General features: G+C 29.8%; 1 protein-coding gene across 2 annotated transcripts; it reads left to right on the forward strand.

The window, feature by feature from the left end:
- Window positions 1–2800: 2800 nt before the first annotated feature.
- Window positions 2801–12430, forward strand: LOC126849007 (J domain-containing protein). 2 transcript variants are annotated; one of them, XR_007687332.1, is made up of 6 exons: window positions 2801–2952; window positions 3978–4204; window positions 5904–6005; window positions 6119–6235; window positions 6495–10623; window positions 10739–12430. XR_007687332.1 is itself a non-coding variant. In XM_050590460.1 (5 exons), the coding sequence occupies exons 2-5, from the start codon at window positions 4121–4123 to the stop codon at window positions 6717–6719; spliced, it is 528 nt and encodes a 175-aa protein (XP_050446417.1). In that variant the 5' UTR covers window positions 2801–2952; window positions 3978–4120; the 3' UTR covers window positions 6720–12430. The 2 variants fall into 2 exon arrangements, 1 of the variants encoding a protein (XP_050446417.1); XM_050590460.1 differs by having other exon boundaries at window positions 6495–12430.
- The last annotated feature ends 2557 nt before the right edge of the window (window positions 12431–14987 follow it).

Consider the following 14987-nt stretch of genomic DNA (forward strand, 5'->3'; position numbering starts at 1 on the left):
ATCAAACATTTCAGTGTGAACGAATTACAGATTTGATTCATTGTCAGTCTCATTCGTTGATTATGATGAGCAATATTCAAACTCGAGAATGTGATTCAATAATCGAGATGATTGATGATTTCTCCAAAATTTCATTAAATACTTTTTCTGCCTAATAACGTACGATTGGTATAAGAAAATAGCTTAGATAATTTTCCATTTATTTTAATTATATCATTATATGTATTCACATTTGCTTGACATTTAATTAATATAATCAGTTGCGTTTCACGAAACCGCTGATGTCAATCAATCACACCGATCATTTCAATCTCAATGTCATCGCACTTGATCAGGAAGTAAACGTTAAGATTGTAGTTTTTTCTTCTTCTTCACGTTTTGTACACTCTACAGTTATCTCTGTTGTATCCATTTTGCAAAAGGAAAACTTGCTAAGGAACGAAAACGCGTAGTCTTTCTCGTAGCTTTCCAGTCAACGTTTAATGTTGAGATTTCGCGTACTTTGTCAGGGTCATGCTCGGTCAGGGATTATGCACGGGTACGACGCAACACTTCATGAAGCACTGACAAGCCAGACCTGGAGGGAGCCCCATCGGCGGCGCTACCATATGATCGCTTCTATGCTCTCCTTCTCTTCTCTACTACCACCACCCACGCATCTGGCAATCGTACGAAGAAACGCCCATGTATGCCTCGTAACGAAATGTTATTTTGGGATAGACAAGGACGGCTAAGTGTTGGGATGCCGAAGGACGACTCGTTGACGATAAAGAAAAGCGAACTCACGTGCGTTCCTCTTGACCCTCGATTTTTTTTCTTGCGCTTAATAGGGAGATTTGTCTTATTTGTTCGCTCGACATTCAACTTATGCATGTCGTAGGACATAGAAAATTAAGTAAATTTGATTTCAAAATTAATCTTTTATTCTTTCGGAAAATTGGTAAAATGAATTATGATAAAAATGTCTTGTTAGTAGAGAAAAAGGGATTTATATGCGTTCTTCTTAACTTTTACGTAAACCTGTTTCTTCGCATTGCATGTCGCTCTAATAAAGATTCCATAACATTTTTTTCTTCCTAGAAAAATATCAATAAAATCGAGTATAAATATTTTTATGATTTCTTAGCAGATATTCAAAATGTATTATACAGTGCAAGTATTTAGCAATCTCTGTTCAGGTAGCCGCGCGTGCACGCTGCGTGTCTGTCACGCATATGCGTGCGGAAACGGAGCGGAGCATGTGTTTCCTGCCCGTGAACGTATGTATGTTCTTCAGCGGTGAAAGGGTTCGACCCTTTCGACACGTGTCTCGTAAAATTCTTCGAGTAATTACCGTGACTGTCAGTGATTGCTTCTTCATTTTGGCTGCAACGAAAGGAATAAAATGTGTATTCAAATTTGTAATAAATCTGAAATCAGCTTTAGTCGTAGAAAGTTATTAAGACGGTCTAGCTTAACAAGATTTTAGCCCTAATAGAATATCAATCTGTGAGATTTAGAGCGTATTGTCGAAAGATTTTTGGAGCGAGATAAATAAAACATTGTTTGTTTTTAAATCAATGACATACTTTCTTTAATTAACAATATTTTTTACAATTTTATTGTAAATTTTTTTTATTTTATCTACTACAGAAATTAAAGATTGAAAAATATGAGATAGGAAATGTTAAAAATATTTTTTTAGATTCAACGATTTTATTCGCAGAAAAATTTACAAGCTAAGTGCATCAACATGCTTTGTAGTGCAGATATTGTAGATGCTGACATGTGTCTAAAACGACTACATGTCTTTTTGACAGATTGTGGGATGGTATGAAATTAGTATTTTTTTTTTTTTTATGTAACATGCTAGCAGTGCATTAAATTTTCAGAACAGTTATTTTCGAGAAATTACAGTAATTCATACAAAGGTATTTGTGTAAATCTTTTTATAGATGTTTTGATACAAATAAATATACTATATTAATTAAAGCTTTTGATTGCACAAATTAAATTATATAAATATAAATTTTATAAAAAATATCAATTTTGTATAATAAAAATATATATTTAAATAATATATTGAAGAGCAAATGTTAATGATTAATTCATTAGTATTAAAAAATATTTGATATTGATTTTTACAGTCCATATTAAATAAAAGCATTATTTTGTGACTTAAATTTGATGTATATATCTTTTTTAATGTAATATTTTTGGGTACTTTTCATTATGTGTGATTCGTAAAATTGCTCAATCCTGTTATTTATGTCATCGTCTGTAGACAATATGGTGCACTAGAGAGTTAAAACAGTGGCATCAACAGTTGTAAACGAAAGAGTGCCGGTGATCATTATCTGCCGTCCCCCCGTAGAAGCAAGAAGAATACGTAATTGATTCATACATTCATTCACGTTTTGATGTCTCTCTTGTTTGTCCTTTCTCGTAATTTTTTAAAAGATTTGATCAAGTCTTTCTCTCTTCACTATCGCGACAAATAATCTTTATTATTCCGCAAATTGAATTTTTTAAGTAATAAATCTCTATCAAATGGCAAAAATACGAGAAAGGCAAAAATGACTAATATTAAAAAAAAAAATAAATAAATAAATAAAAAATTAGCTCTGCAAATTTAACTCGATAAATTTTTTCTTTGTTTAATAAAATATGTGATCATGACGTTTCATCATTAACTCATCTGTGTTTAATAAAATTCATTTTTTGAAAAATATCAATAAATGAAGACATTCCGCTCGATCGGTAAAACTATGAGATAAAAAGATTCAAGGTTGTTTAACCGCGAGTGAAAGCCACGAGCCTCTGAAATCTCGCGTCAGCGAGACGTAGATGCGTTGAGCTCAATATCGCATAGTGCTCTTTACGACACGTACGATAGCGTGTTCTAAAAAGAAACGCTGTGTAATCTCGCGAAAGAACTGTCAGAAACATACGCTGGATTAAATCCTCGTTCTCGTAAGTGCTTTTTCCATATGCGCCTACTCGAAAGAAAAAAGCGATTTCAAAATAACAGCTGTTGTGATCTTGAGAGCGATTTAAAGCGTTAAAAGTCTCGCAGTGATAACGACGCATTCCATGTTATATAAGGAAACGAATGTAAATGCATCTCGTTGTGTATTATTGATACCATTCCGTTGGCAGAGTAATTGTGAGTCCAGTTTGTCTGAGACTTAAAATTAGTTTTAAATAAATGTGCATTGACAAATCTAATTTTTTAAATTTAAACAGCTTAACTAATATAAAATAAAATAATAAAATTATCCTAATTAATTTCCTTTTATACTATACATTATTCTTATTATATATTCTAGGCAAACTTAGATTTTTTCCAAGTTTCCTTCTAATATCAATATCACAATCACTTTGGCAACATAATAACTAACTGCAACTATATTGCAATTTAATCAATGAATCGCACTTCTAACTAATTAATGATTATAATTGTAGAATGGAAATATTGCATTATATTTTTCAAATTTAAAAAAGGCAAGACGCAAAAAGCAAATATTAGAATATATATTAAAAAAGAGATTTTATACAATTTTTTTTCTTTTTCTCATATAATCTCTCTTATCATTCCTACAGGGACGATTGAAAGATTTATTCGTATAAAATTTAATTGAAAACAAAATTTTCAACCTAAAGAACAGGAGATTAATTTGATGAAAACTGTATAAATTATATCAAGATTCTAGAGATATGTGTGTGTATATGTAACTTTTTTACATTGCATACGATAAAGCGATGCAAGGGGCGCAAGAGGGTATAAGCCGCAAGTCGTCGCAACTGCGCAACGGTGCAAACTGCGCCTTTTGCGAAAGGGGGTGCGGGCTCGGGATTGCGAGTACGCAGTCGCGCGGTATTCCCCGGGAATCGGGTCTTTCCGGGTCTGCGACACGGTTTTCCCTTTACTCGGCTCACTTTGGTGCCCGTCATAGTCGGCGACGCTGCCACTGACAGATTACATTCACTCGCAACAGGTGACGGACGATCTCGATCGACTCGGTTAGGAGCGACAGAAGTTTGGAAAACAAGCAGCTATTTATCGCGTCCGATAAATTCAGAAGGGAAAAGAGTCAGGAAGAAAGGAGTGTGTTAAGGGTTGCGAAAGGAGAATCGCGAAATGAGTGTCGAGGACGCCATCAATTACTCGCCCAGCGAGGAGGAGGACTATTACGCACTGTTATCCTGCGACGAGTCTTCCACGGTAAGATACAACGCGTTGCAGCGTATTTATTGTGTTTCAAGAGCTGAAATTTGAATTTCTATTACTGATTAATTATTGAATGTCATGTAATATTTGAATTTTTTTGTGTTTTTTTGAATTTTTTCCACATTTGACATTCATTATAAAAGATATTAAAAGAAAACTTAAAATCACAGAGCTACATTTTAGGATTAAATATACGGCAAAAGTGTCCAACTTTCAATCAATTTTCTGAAAGTTGAAAATATATTTTGTTTTTTTAAAATTTCTCTTTGTGTTTTGTGTGTTGATATCAATTTAGAATTGTAAAATTTTTATTCATTTCTCTGGAGGCAGTTCTTATATAATTAAATATTTTTATTTGTATGTTTTTTTTATATAATATTTTACAAAAATTTATAATTAATGTAAAATAAAAATAAAAACAGAAAATTTATTTTAAGTTTATCATGAATACATTATTACTTTTGACGAGTATAGTTGATGCCTGACCAAGATTTCATGTTTGAAATATTTATAAAATATTCGAGAAATGAGCCTCTCGAAAAATATAATTACAAAATGAAAGTCAAATATCTTATTTATCAAAGTCAATATTAGATCTACATAATAGAATGATATGGAGTAATAATAGATGAATAATAAATGAAGTATTTCTTTATCATTATTTTACACTTTATCATTATTTAATAAAATGTTTTGTTTATGTATCACTATTAATTTAAATTTACTTTTTTAGCATCATTTTTCATTTAAATCACAATTTAATTAATCAAGTTAATATCGTTAAAATATAAAATTCACAAGCGATAATCTTTGTAAAAAATTTAATCGTTTCAATGTGTTTTAAGTGTGACCTTTATCGATATATATGTACAAAACTAATTTTCCGCACTGACATTATTTAATTAAACGTCGAGTTGCTTCCGTAATAATTAGATCCTAGAGGGAAAGTGCAATTTAAGTTTTCAATTAATTGAATACTCGATCATCACAATTAGATGTAGTCTCATCTGCTCTTAGTTTATGATATGCTGAATTCTCGATTAAACAATAATATTTCTGAAATCAAATCACATTTTCCATTGTGTGTAAGATTGTACTGACTTTTTGAAACGGATTTGTTTTTATTTCATATGTAATGCAATAAGATATTAATGAAAGAAAGAAATATAGAGAATTTTTATTTCTATTATTATATCAATTTGATTCGTGTACATTAAAATGAATTAGAAAAGTATTTAAAAAAAGTATTTGATTGCTCTCGTTATACATAATGCAATACATGATGTAATAGATGTTAGAAATTTTAATTTAATAAAGATGTACAATAGAAAGGTCGTTTGCCTCTCAATTTTTTAGTTTATATTTTATTAGAATTATCTCCGCTAGCTTCTTGATAAAAATTTTGATTCCAGTCGATAATTTATGTCAGTATGTTCGTGACATCTTGTTTCCGTCGGTGAATGATACGAACGTGATCTTGTAGCAGACAGTCGACATATCTAAATGCAATACATGTCATAAGAATTGAATTGATGTCCCGTTTTAGTCAAATAAATTTCGTATTTCTCTAATTTAATATTTTTTTATGACATATATTTAAAAAAAAAAAAACAATTATTGCGATTAGATTAACTTTTCTTCGTGTTCTATTGAATTATGTTGTAGATAATTTCTGTTTAATTTTAAAAATTAGATTGAGCAGATTACGGCGGAGTATAAGGTATTAGCTCTTCAATATCATCCGGACAAGAACGAAGGTAACAAAGAGGCCGAAAAAAAATTCCAACAATTAAAGGTGCGTCTTCTATACATAGAGGAAAGTCGATTAATTTTATTAATTTGGAAAAGAAATAAATTATGTTTTTTAAATATTGAATAAAGTGCTCTGATACGATATTTATATTATAGTATGCGAAGGAAGTTTTATGTGATCCTGAAAAAAGGAGCAATTATGACAAATGGCGAAATAGTGGTATCAAGATTAGTTACAAGCAGTGGGTCGGCATGAAGGAACATGTGCAGCAGGTGAGATGTAATAATTTTGCAATTCATGCAATTAATGTCCATTTCGAACAATACGTTTTAGTTCATTACAATAAACAAGAGTACGTAGTTTATTCTTACATTAGAATAAATCAAATTTTCTGCATGCCATTTCAATATATAGGATGTTTTTTATATAGCACATTTGAGTTTTTAATCAATTTTGTATGGATAGATTTATGATAAAAAAAAAAAAAAAAACAATTTATAGTTAATATTGCCAATCTGCTTCTGTTCACAGACTATGCACTGGAGCACACCGAAGACAAAGGACAGAATGCTGCCGGATACGACTGGAGAGACAGGTGGTTCACCGGCTCATCTCAAAGGTCATCCCACAAATGTTCATAGAAGGGCTTCAGAGGGTGGTGCCACTAATCTCTATTATCGTTCGGGCCATGGAGTTCCATTCGACTATCAGGAACCGAACGAGGTCGTCAGTAAGTTTCGCAATTATGAGATTTAAAAGAGATCCCGAACTTAATTCTCATCGGTACCGACTTTATTATACCGGATGTTCTTATGGAAACAAAAAAATGTTGTACTAGATAAATATATCTACCTGTATACAAGTGTATAGGGCGTTGGTTAGATTACATTAGCATACACGTATCAAAATAATTGTACGAAAGAAATTTCGATCGCAGATCATTAATATTTTTTTTTTTTGATCTTGTTTATATCCAACATTGCACAGAAATTTTAATTAACAATCCGTTATCGTTTCACTTCGACAAATAGTCGAAATGATCGTAAACATTTATCTGACAAAATTCTGTGGAAATAAAAAGTGTATGTGTCTATTTTCAATCTTGGATATGTATTTCGGGCGACTTGTTTTTTCGTTATTCAGGATGCATGCCAATTTGATCCAACAAACGACTCTGTACACCAGTACGTGCTCGCGCGATCGCGTGTATACGTATATGTCGCCTTCAGATTTATATTTTGTTATACTATACTAAAGACGACGGGAGAGGAAAGAATCGAGGAACGCTATAAAGGACGTTTGATATTATTTAAGCTCTCTCTCTAAAATAATTCTTGGATAATGTCCCTTGAATAACGTCCGACTGGACCAGTTGTGAATATTTGAGAAATCGAGTCTCTCGATCGCGCATTCCATGTCTCTTGATCTAATAAAATGTTTAGCGACAAAAGTTAAACGATGTAGAATTGACGGGGGTGTATAGTTATCTGTGATTCCGCGAATGAATTTTCCACTAGAGATTAACTGGTCGTTTCAACCGTATAAACACTTTAGAACGAAATACTCAAGTATCTGTTCAATGAAGCTGTCGAGTTTGCGTATATATTATAGATAAGAATCCCCGATAAAATTCGTATTTTTTAAACATTAATCAAGTATAAATGCTTTTATTTGAAAAATCAGATAATTGTCCGTGTTTTTCAACACGAGTAACTTGCAATGATAGAGAGATGCACATGTTTTCTAAAAATATCGAATTTATACGTACATATCTATAATATATCGATACGTAATAGAATTGAAAATGATTAAATCAGGATCCTGGAAGAACGTTGAAAACGCCGGACTTACTAAATACGATGTTTTAATGGAAATATATAAATATATAATCCTAAAACTCTTTCTATTAAAATATAAAATATAAAAAGAAAATTAGTAGTTTATATTATAAATTGTTATATTTAATGTAATAGCTATATATTAGTATATATATATATATATATATATATATATATATATATATATATTTTGTTTAATAAATGGTATCGATTCGTGTAGAGTTGTCCTCAATTTTCAACATTCTTCCGAGAATTCGTTTGATCATCATTGCTACAATATTTACAAATTTTAATATCATGAAACGTTGAAGTGCTTAAGTATTTCTTTCTATAATGAAGCAAATCGACGATGGCGCACTTGTACCTGTGTCCGATGTCAAACGTAAAATACATCATACTTTCCCGACGACAATCGCGACTTCTCTGTTCTGTTTCTTTAAATATTATGCGATTCACATAGATGTAGATTATATATATATATATATTTTTTTTTTCTTTTCATAAAATGAAAAATGTAAATCGACACGATTTGGATAAACCATTTTTTGACGTTATAAAAGAATCATACATGATTTAAAATAAATAATAAAGATAAATAAAAATAGTAGATAAATAGTGAACAGTTTTTACGCGCGGTGTTTGTAGCGTCAAGATTTGAACTTGTCGAAATTATATCATTTAGAAAAAACAATTAGATTCTTGATGGAATATCGCGAAAATTATGCATCGCATTTTGATCTTGGATCTTTTCAGTGCTCTATATAGTAGTCGTGATAATTTGTCGTCGGTGAATTGATTGCGTTTGGCATGTAATTGAAAATGCCTATTTATAATCGGCAATTAATAACAACTTAGCGATAATTAATCCTGAATGTGTCGATGTGTATAATCTTACAATAAACGGTAAGCGTCGGCCCGGATAGCTCGTCTTTCCCTTAAATGCATTAAAGTGTCATTAATCCTTTCTGATTTTGACATTTCCGAGCTGAACGCATCATCTGTCTAAACATTTGTGTAACATAATTTATATTAGAGTTGCATTTGAGGTCTTTAAATGTTTGGCATATGAAAAAGAATAACATAAAGTTAAAAATAAGTAATAGAGATTATTTCACATGCATATAAATAAAAAAATACATATAAACAAATATAATATAATTTTCTACAAGAAATAATTTTAAATGCGTTCGATTCGATTATGCTAAAATGAAACTGGAAAATATTAATGACATTGAGTGTATTGTATGTTTCGCCTGGATTTTAATCGATCTCTTTTTCCTCGCACAAAAAGAATATAATCTTTCTTATCTCTCGCTCAATAAGGTCCAAAACATATCACGATAGGTCCATTTCGTCTTCCCGTTTTGTTTCCAATTTCCAACAAAGGAACCAAACTAAAATACGTCTTATCTATACAAAGTAAGACAGCGGGATAATAATTGAGGTCATTGGGTAAATCGAGAATTCATCTTGCGCTTATATAGGCGCAGTACATGGGCTAACAAATAGTAAATACCAATGGAGAGAAGTAAAATCAATACTATTAACAATGAAGATTTCATGACATTTGTATTTTATTTTCAGACCATCAGATCAATTTTTTTTAATGATGAGATGAATCTCTGTCGAGAAATGATATATGTACAATATATGCGGAGGAGTGATTATATAATATTTTTATAGGTCTTGCATAAGAGAAACAATGCAATGAAAAATTAAATAATAAAATTAGGTAATTAAAGAATCGATTATTTTCCAAGGGTCTCAATTTCCCTGTTTGATTCTAAATGTTAGAGTTCATGTTAGGAACGGTGAATTAAAGATTTATTGTTTATCACGATCCAATTTGCGTTGAAATACGCGATACAATTTATTACAAATATGTAAAGCCAATAAGAAAATGCAGATCAGATTGTTATACCGAAACACTATCGCGATCGAGTGTTTTCGAAATAAGCGCTTTTAGAACTGAAAATTTAAAAAATGTAAAATAGCAAATAGATAAATAAAACTACTCAAAAAATAGAGTAATAAAGAAAAAAAAAACAAAGAGTTATTATTAACGTAAATGAGACATGTCTTTTTGAAATGTTTTTTTTTTAAATCTTAGAAAGATGTTGAAGTCTTGTTGAAGCACTCTCTTTCTTTTTCCATCATTTCTTTCATTTTCCTTAGATTTTTTGTTGAGAAAACTAAGCAGATATTTTTAGTTGTTTGACTTGCCTCTGTATCGGCTCTTTGCTCGATATTAATGCGCAGTCAATCAAATTAGTCGAACATATAACCGTTCGTTCACGTTTCGTGGGATTCGCTGCGCGATCGATCTTTATCTAGATTTGCGAAATGATAGACGCATAGCTAAATTATATATATATATATATATAAAATGACATATCTTGGAGAATTGCATTTAATAAATATGCCATAAAGAAGCAAAGATTGAGAAAAAATATATTTCTTATATTTCAATTTATTTCGAACAAATCTTTCGAGAGATCTCTCAATTTTTTCAATTTTAATTTTTTCGAGAAAGAAGGCTTTGTGAAAAGTTTTGTAATTTCCACTTATTTTTTATTGTGTATACGAAACATATAGATTAACAGTTTATTACAATATTTTATAATAAAAGTTAAATAGGCAATGCAAATATTAATTTTTGGTGTGAATTTTTGATGTTATAATTTTTTATATTTCTTGTACGTATTCTACACTAATATTTGTCAAAAGATTCTTTTGCAAGAATATTTGGATTAAAAATTTTTTCGATTAAAAAATTAATCAGGTAAAAATTGATCGAGCAAATCATAAAAAGTTTTAATCTTGTTGCGAATGCACCACGAAGTTTAGATTAGGCCGGCACACCGGGTAACGGCGTTCACAAAATTTCTTTAATCTGGTTTACTGATTTCTTCAAGTTTCGAAGAAAATAGCAACTAGATCGATAGGTTAAAGTTAAACGAAGAATCTGAAGAAATTGTAAAAATAAAATATTTTCTCTCTGGCAAGTTGATAACAGCCGAAAAAGAAAAATTAAAAGAAATGTTACTATTTATTAAAATATATTCGCATAATTTTGCGCAAATATACGTATGTGTGCAAAACGTGAAAAAAAAATAATGTCGTCCAAGATTTGCGGCATTTATTATTGCTTCATTTATCAAGCAAATCTGTTGATAATTGATATTGAAATTTTGAATTAGATTAGCGAGACATGTGTGTTGATTAAAACGAATATGAAAGGCGGTTAATTCTATAACAGTTTTTTTCAGTAATTCTATTATTTTATAAGAAAGATTTAACGATAACAAATTGCAAAAAGCTATATCCTCTCGCAATTAAAATTTAATGATAAATGAGATTAGGGTCGTGCGGCCGACTTCCCACTGCTGTCGAAAATCTATTGGACCACTCTGTATAATATGTGCTTTATATCTATATTTTTCTAGACAGGCCCACGATTTTGGTCTGCAGAGTGTTATTTACACGCCTACATCTTACGTACCTATCTATCGTTTACGATTGACCTATCGCGAACTCGTGAGAGAAAGGTCGGAGTCTGTTCAAATTCCTATCGATATGATGTTCACGATCAAAGACCTCGACGTTCTTTTTACGCTTCTACATAAGCGCATTTATGGTAACACGATTGGATAAGGTGAAACTTGTACGTTCGTTAAAAAAAAAAAAAAAAACTAAAAAAGACAAACATAAATCTTATTTCTCTCTTTATCTCTAGAGATTCTGTATGATTTAAAAAATTTCAATATACCAAATTATGCTAATTCTCCTTAAAAATATCAAAATTTAATTAAGTCTTTAGCTTCTGATCTAAAAATATCAAAAGAATATCATTTTATATTTTATATCAGAATATAAGATAAATAAAAATAAATTTTAATTAAAATTTTGTTACAGAAAGATCATATATGTACACATATATACTCTATATATATATATATATATATATATATATATATATATATACATATATTGTATATATGTATATATAAAGAAATTTTTTTCCTGGCTTTAACATTTGTGAATGGCAAGTTATTAATAGTGTTCATTAGTCCTTTTTAAACTAATTATATAACGTTAATTATACTATCTAATGTTTATATAAAAATTGATGGCCATCTTTCACTTCAATATCTAATGATCGTGCTTATTAAATGCTTTAAACAATTAACTACAAAGCTATATATATAATATGTAAATTGTAGTTGTGCATTAATAAATGTAGCGGATTTCTGCTTTCTTATGTGTTGATGAAACTGATGCCATGAAAATTAATTAATTGTTGATTAATGATAAAATAAAATTATTAACACGGCATTATACATTTTATCCCTTAATTGGATTTTATTAACAGTATGTTGAAAATATGTGATATCCTTAAAAAAGCCAATAATTGAAAATTCTTCGAAAAAGATATTCAATATTGTTAATATAATTGCGTATAAAAGCGTATAAAATTTTATTACATACCATTTTATTATGGTTCTTGTGTCAATAGCTATAATAAAATTTTCTCTATATTCATACATGAACGGATATTTATATAAAAAGAAAAAAAATGTTTAATAAAACGTTTAATAAAAAAATGCATTTTTAACGCATGTAATAAAATTTAAAAAAATAAATCGCTCATTTGACGGTTGAAAAAATATATTATATTATACTAAATGCACATAATTTTATTTATATATCAATCGACTAATGATTACATAATGTATGTAATCACTTTTTTATATAGGTTTGTTAAAAATATTATTATTAATATAAAATATTGTTATTAATGTTAAGATATACATGAAATAGTTTATTCACATGTTGACCAAGCATCGTGAACCTATTTATTGGTTGATGAGCAGTATTTTCGATTATCCTCTCTCATGAGTTGTGCGAAATTTTGGCGCGCGTCATAATATAGATATAAAATGTAAATGCGCGTTTGTGTGCATGTATGCGTGTGACGTGTATGTGCGTATATGTTTAAATACGTAACCAGATGTATATTGTATATTCGTCTCGCGCTGGTCGACGCGGCGATGTATTACACGTAATAAAAAAAAAAAAAAAAAGATTCAATAAATGTGTGTTTAATTATGAAACATTACGCACTTTAATATTCATAATTAAATATGTGTTTAATTATGAAACATTCGTACTTCAATTATTTTTAACATTTGAGTTACGATGACAGTATTTAGGGTAAGATTTTTTTAGACTTCTCATAAAAAATAAAATAGAGAAACGTTGGCATTAATTTATTTTTTAAAGTAATATAAAGTAATAAAGTTTATATTTTAAACTTAAAAGAAACACTTTTTTTTTTAATAATTTGAAAATTTTTACAGAATTTCTGCTATGTTAATTATTTTTCATGCTTTTTTTTTTGTACGATCTAAAGCCCAAACAATATCTGCTTTGTATAACATTGGTTTGTGTAATCTTGTGTTACATCATAATTCAACGTTACCGTTTGACGCGTTTCATTAAGGAAATTAATGTGGCTTTCAGGCTAATCAAATGACAATATTACAGTGGTAATTTGTAAAGTGATAATTGTCAAGTTGCTGACAAATCAAGCTATTATTATTTCATATAATCTTGTTTTATCATATTTTTTCTAAACGGAATAAAAAATGATGTCTCTTAATGTGATGCTAATATACATACCTTCGGTGATTATAAGCAAAAATTAATATTCGAAAATGCAATAATCGATTTGTATTCGATTGAAGCAACTTTTACTTTTAACTAACTCAAAGTAAATTATCTAATAAACGATCTTTTCGATTTTCAAAATAAAAATATTAGTAAAAATACCTCAGTAATATTACCTCCCCCAATCTTTAATTAATTTTTAAAGATTATTAATTTGAATGAGGTTTTGTTTCATAGAAACTTTTTTTTTTTTTTGTTATTACGTTCTATCGATTGTGTTCGATTTGGTGGCGTATATTGTTTCCATACATTTTTGCGAAGAACTTTGTTTTTCATATAGAATAGGAGGCTCGGCACACACAACGCGCCGGATGATTGGGAACTGGAGCGAAATATTTGCTTCTCGCTTCGAAGGTTTCTCTACAATTTCGGTCGTTTATCTAGCCTGCGATTTTTCATACACGATATTTATACACTACACTATTCATATGGTATAACTAGAACGCGTGGATGATACTTCAGATATGTAACAAATTTAAACTCCATTCATTTTTTAAATTTTCTTTTTTTTTTTTTACAAGTGTTGAAACTTTAAACAATATATACATACGCGAGAATTTAATTTTAAGATATTGACGAAGATTAAAACAAATAATCAAAAAATTCGACTTTTTGCACATCATATAAATTATCCAAAAATTTCGAAGATATCTTTAGGATTGTATTTTATATTGTATTTTCTTATATGCACATGTGACAGTTTCCGTACACCATCACGTGTATCAGAGTTGCGTCAGGGAGACACAGAGAATAAACCTATTCTTTCATTTGCCTTGAGATACGCGTATAAATACCTCTCCATCTCTCCATCTCTTTACGTAAAAGCATAGAACGCGCATCCCTCCACTGAACTGCAAACAGCCCTTTGAATGCCATTATCCTGCCTACGTTCTACGTTGTTACTACTTAACGTTACGTCCACAAGTGTGGCTCCGTTAGATAACGAAAGCTGGCCGTTGTTCCCGATCGGCTTTGCCGACAGCGGCGGTCTGTGTGTCTGTCGAGTCCGTTACGTGTCAATTTAAACTTTGACCTACCAGTACCATTCCGAATCGCTTCCAATAAATCTCCTATGCTTTTGTCCTTCAACTTCATGCATTATCGTGGAAAAATTTTGTTCAAATAGAGTTTTACGTATTTTTATAGTCTTCGAGACAAATTATTTTCGGAAGTAAAAAAAAGGGAAAAAAAGGAAATGTGATTTTTGCGCAATCTGTCTATAATAGCAATATACAAACGCTGAATTTATAATGTGCGAATAATAAATATTTTATAGAAAATATTATAAAATTAATACATTTATATATATTCTATTATAATTATATTTATATAATTTTATTATTAGTCTAATATATTTTACTCCACAATAAAATATGTAATATGTGTATTACATTACACGACAATTTTAAATGGACCACTATAATTTATTTTGTTAAATATTTATTTGAAAAATGAA

Source organism: Cataglyphis hispanica, chromosome 4 (assembly GCF_021464435.1).
Source record: "Cataglyphis hispanica isolate Lineage 1 chromosome 4, ULB_Chis1_1.0, whole genome shotgun sequence".
Taxonomy (NCBI): Eukaryota; Metazoa; Arthropoda; class Insecta; order Hymenoptera; family Formicidae; genus Cataglyphis; species Cataglyphis hispanica.

Coding starts and splice junctions, on each gene's coding strand:
- LOC126849007 (XM_050590460.1), top strand. CDS start 4,121: ATGAGTGTCGAGGACGCCATCAATTACTCGCCCAGCGAGGAGGAGGAC. Junction 4,205..5,903: donor CCTGCGACGAGTCTTCCACG/GTAAGATACAAC, acceptor TTTAAAAATTAG/ATTGAGCAGATTACGGCGGA. Junction 6,236..6,494: donor TGAAGGAACATGTGCAGCAG/GTGAGATGTAAT, acceptor TTCTGTTCACAG/ACTATGCACTGGAGCACACC.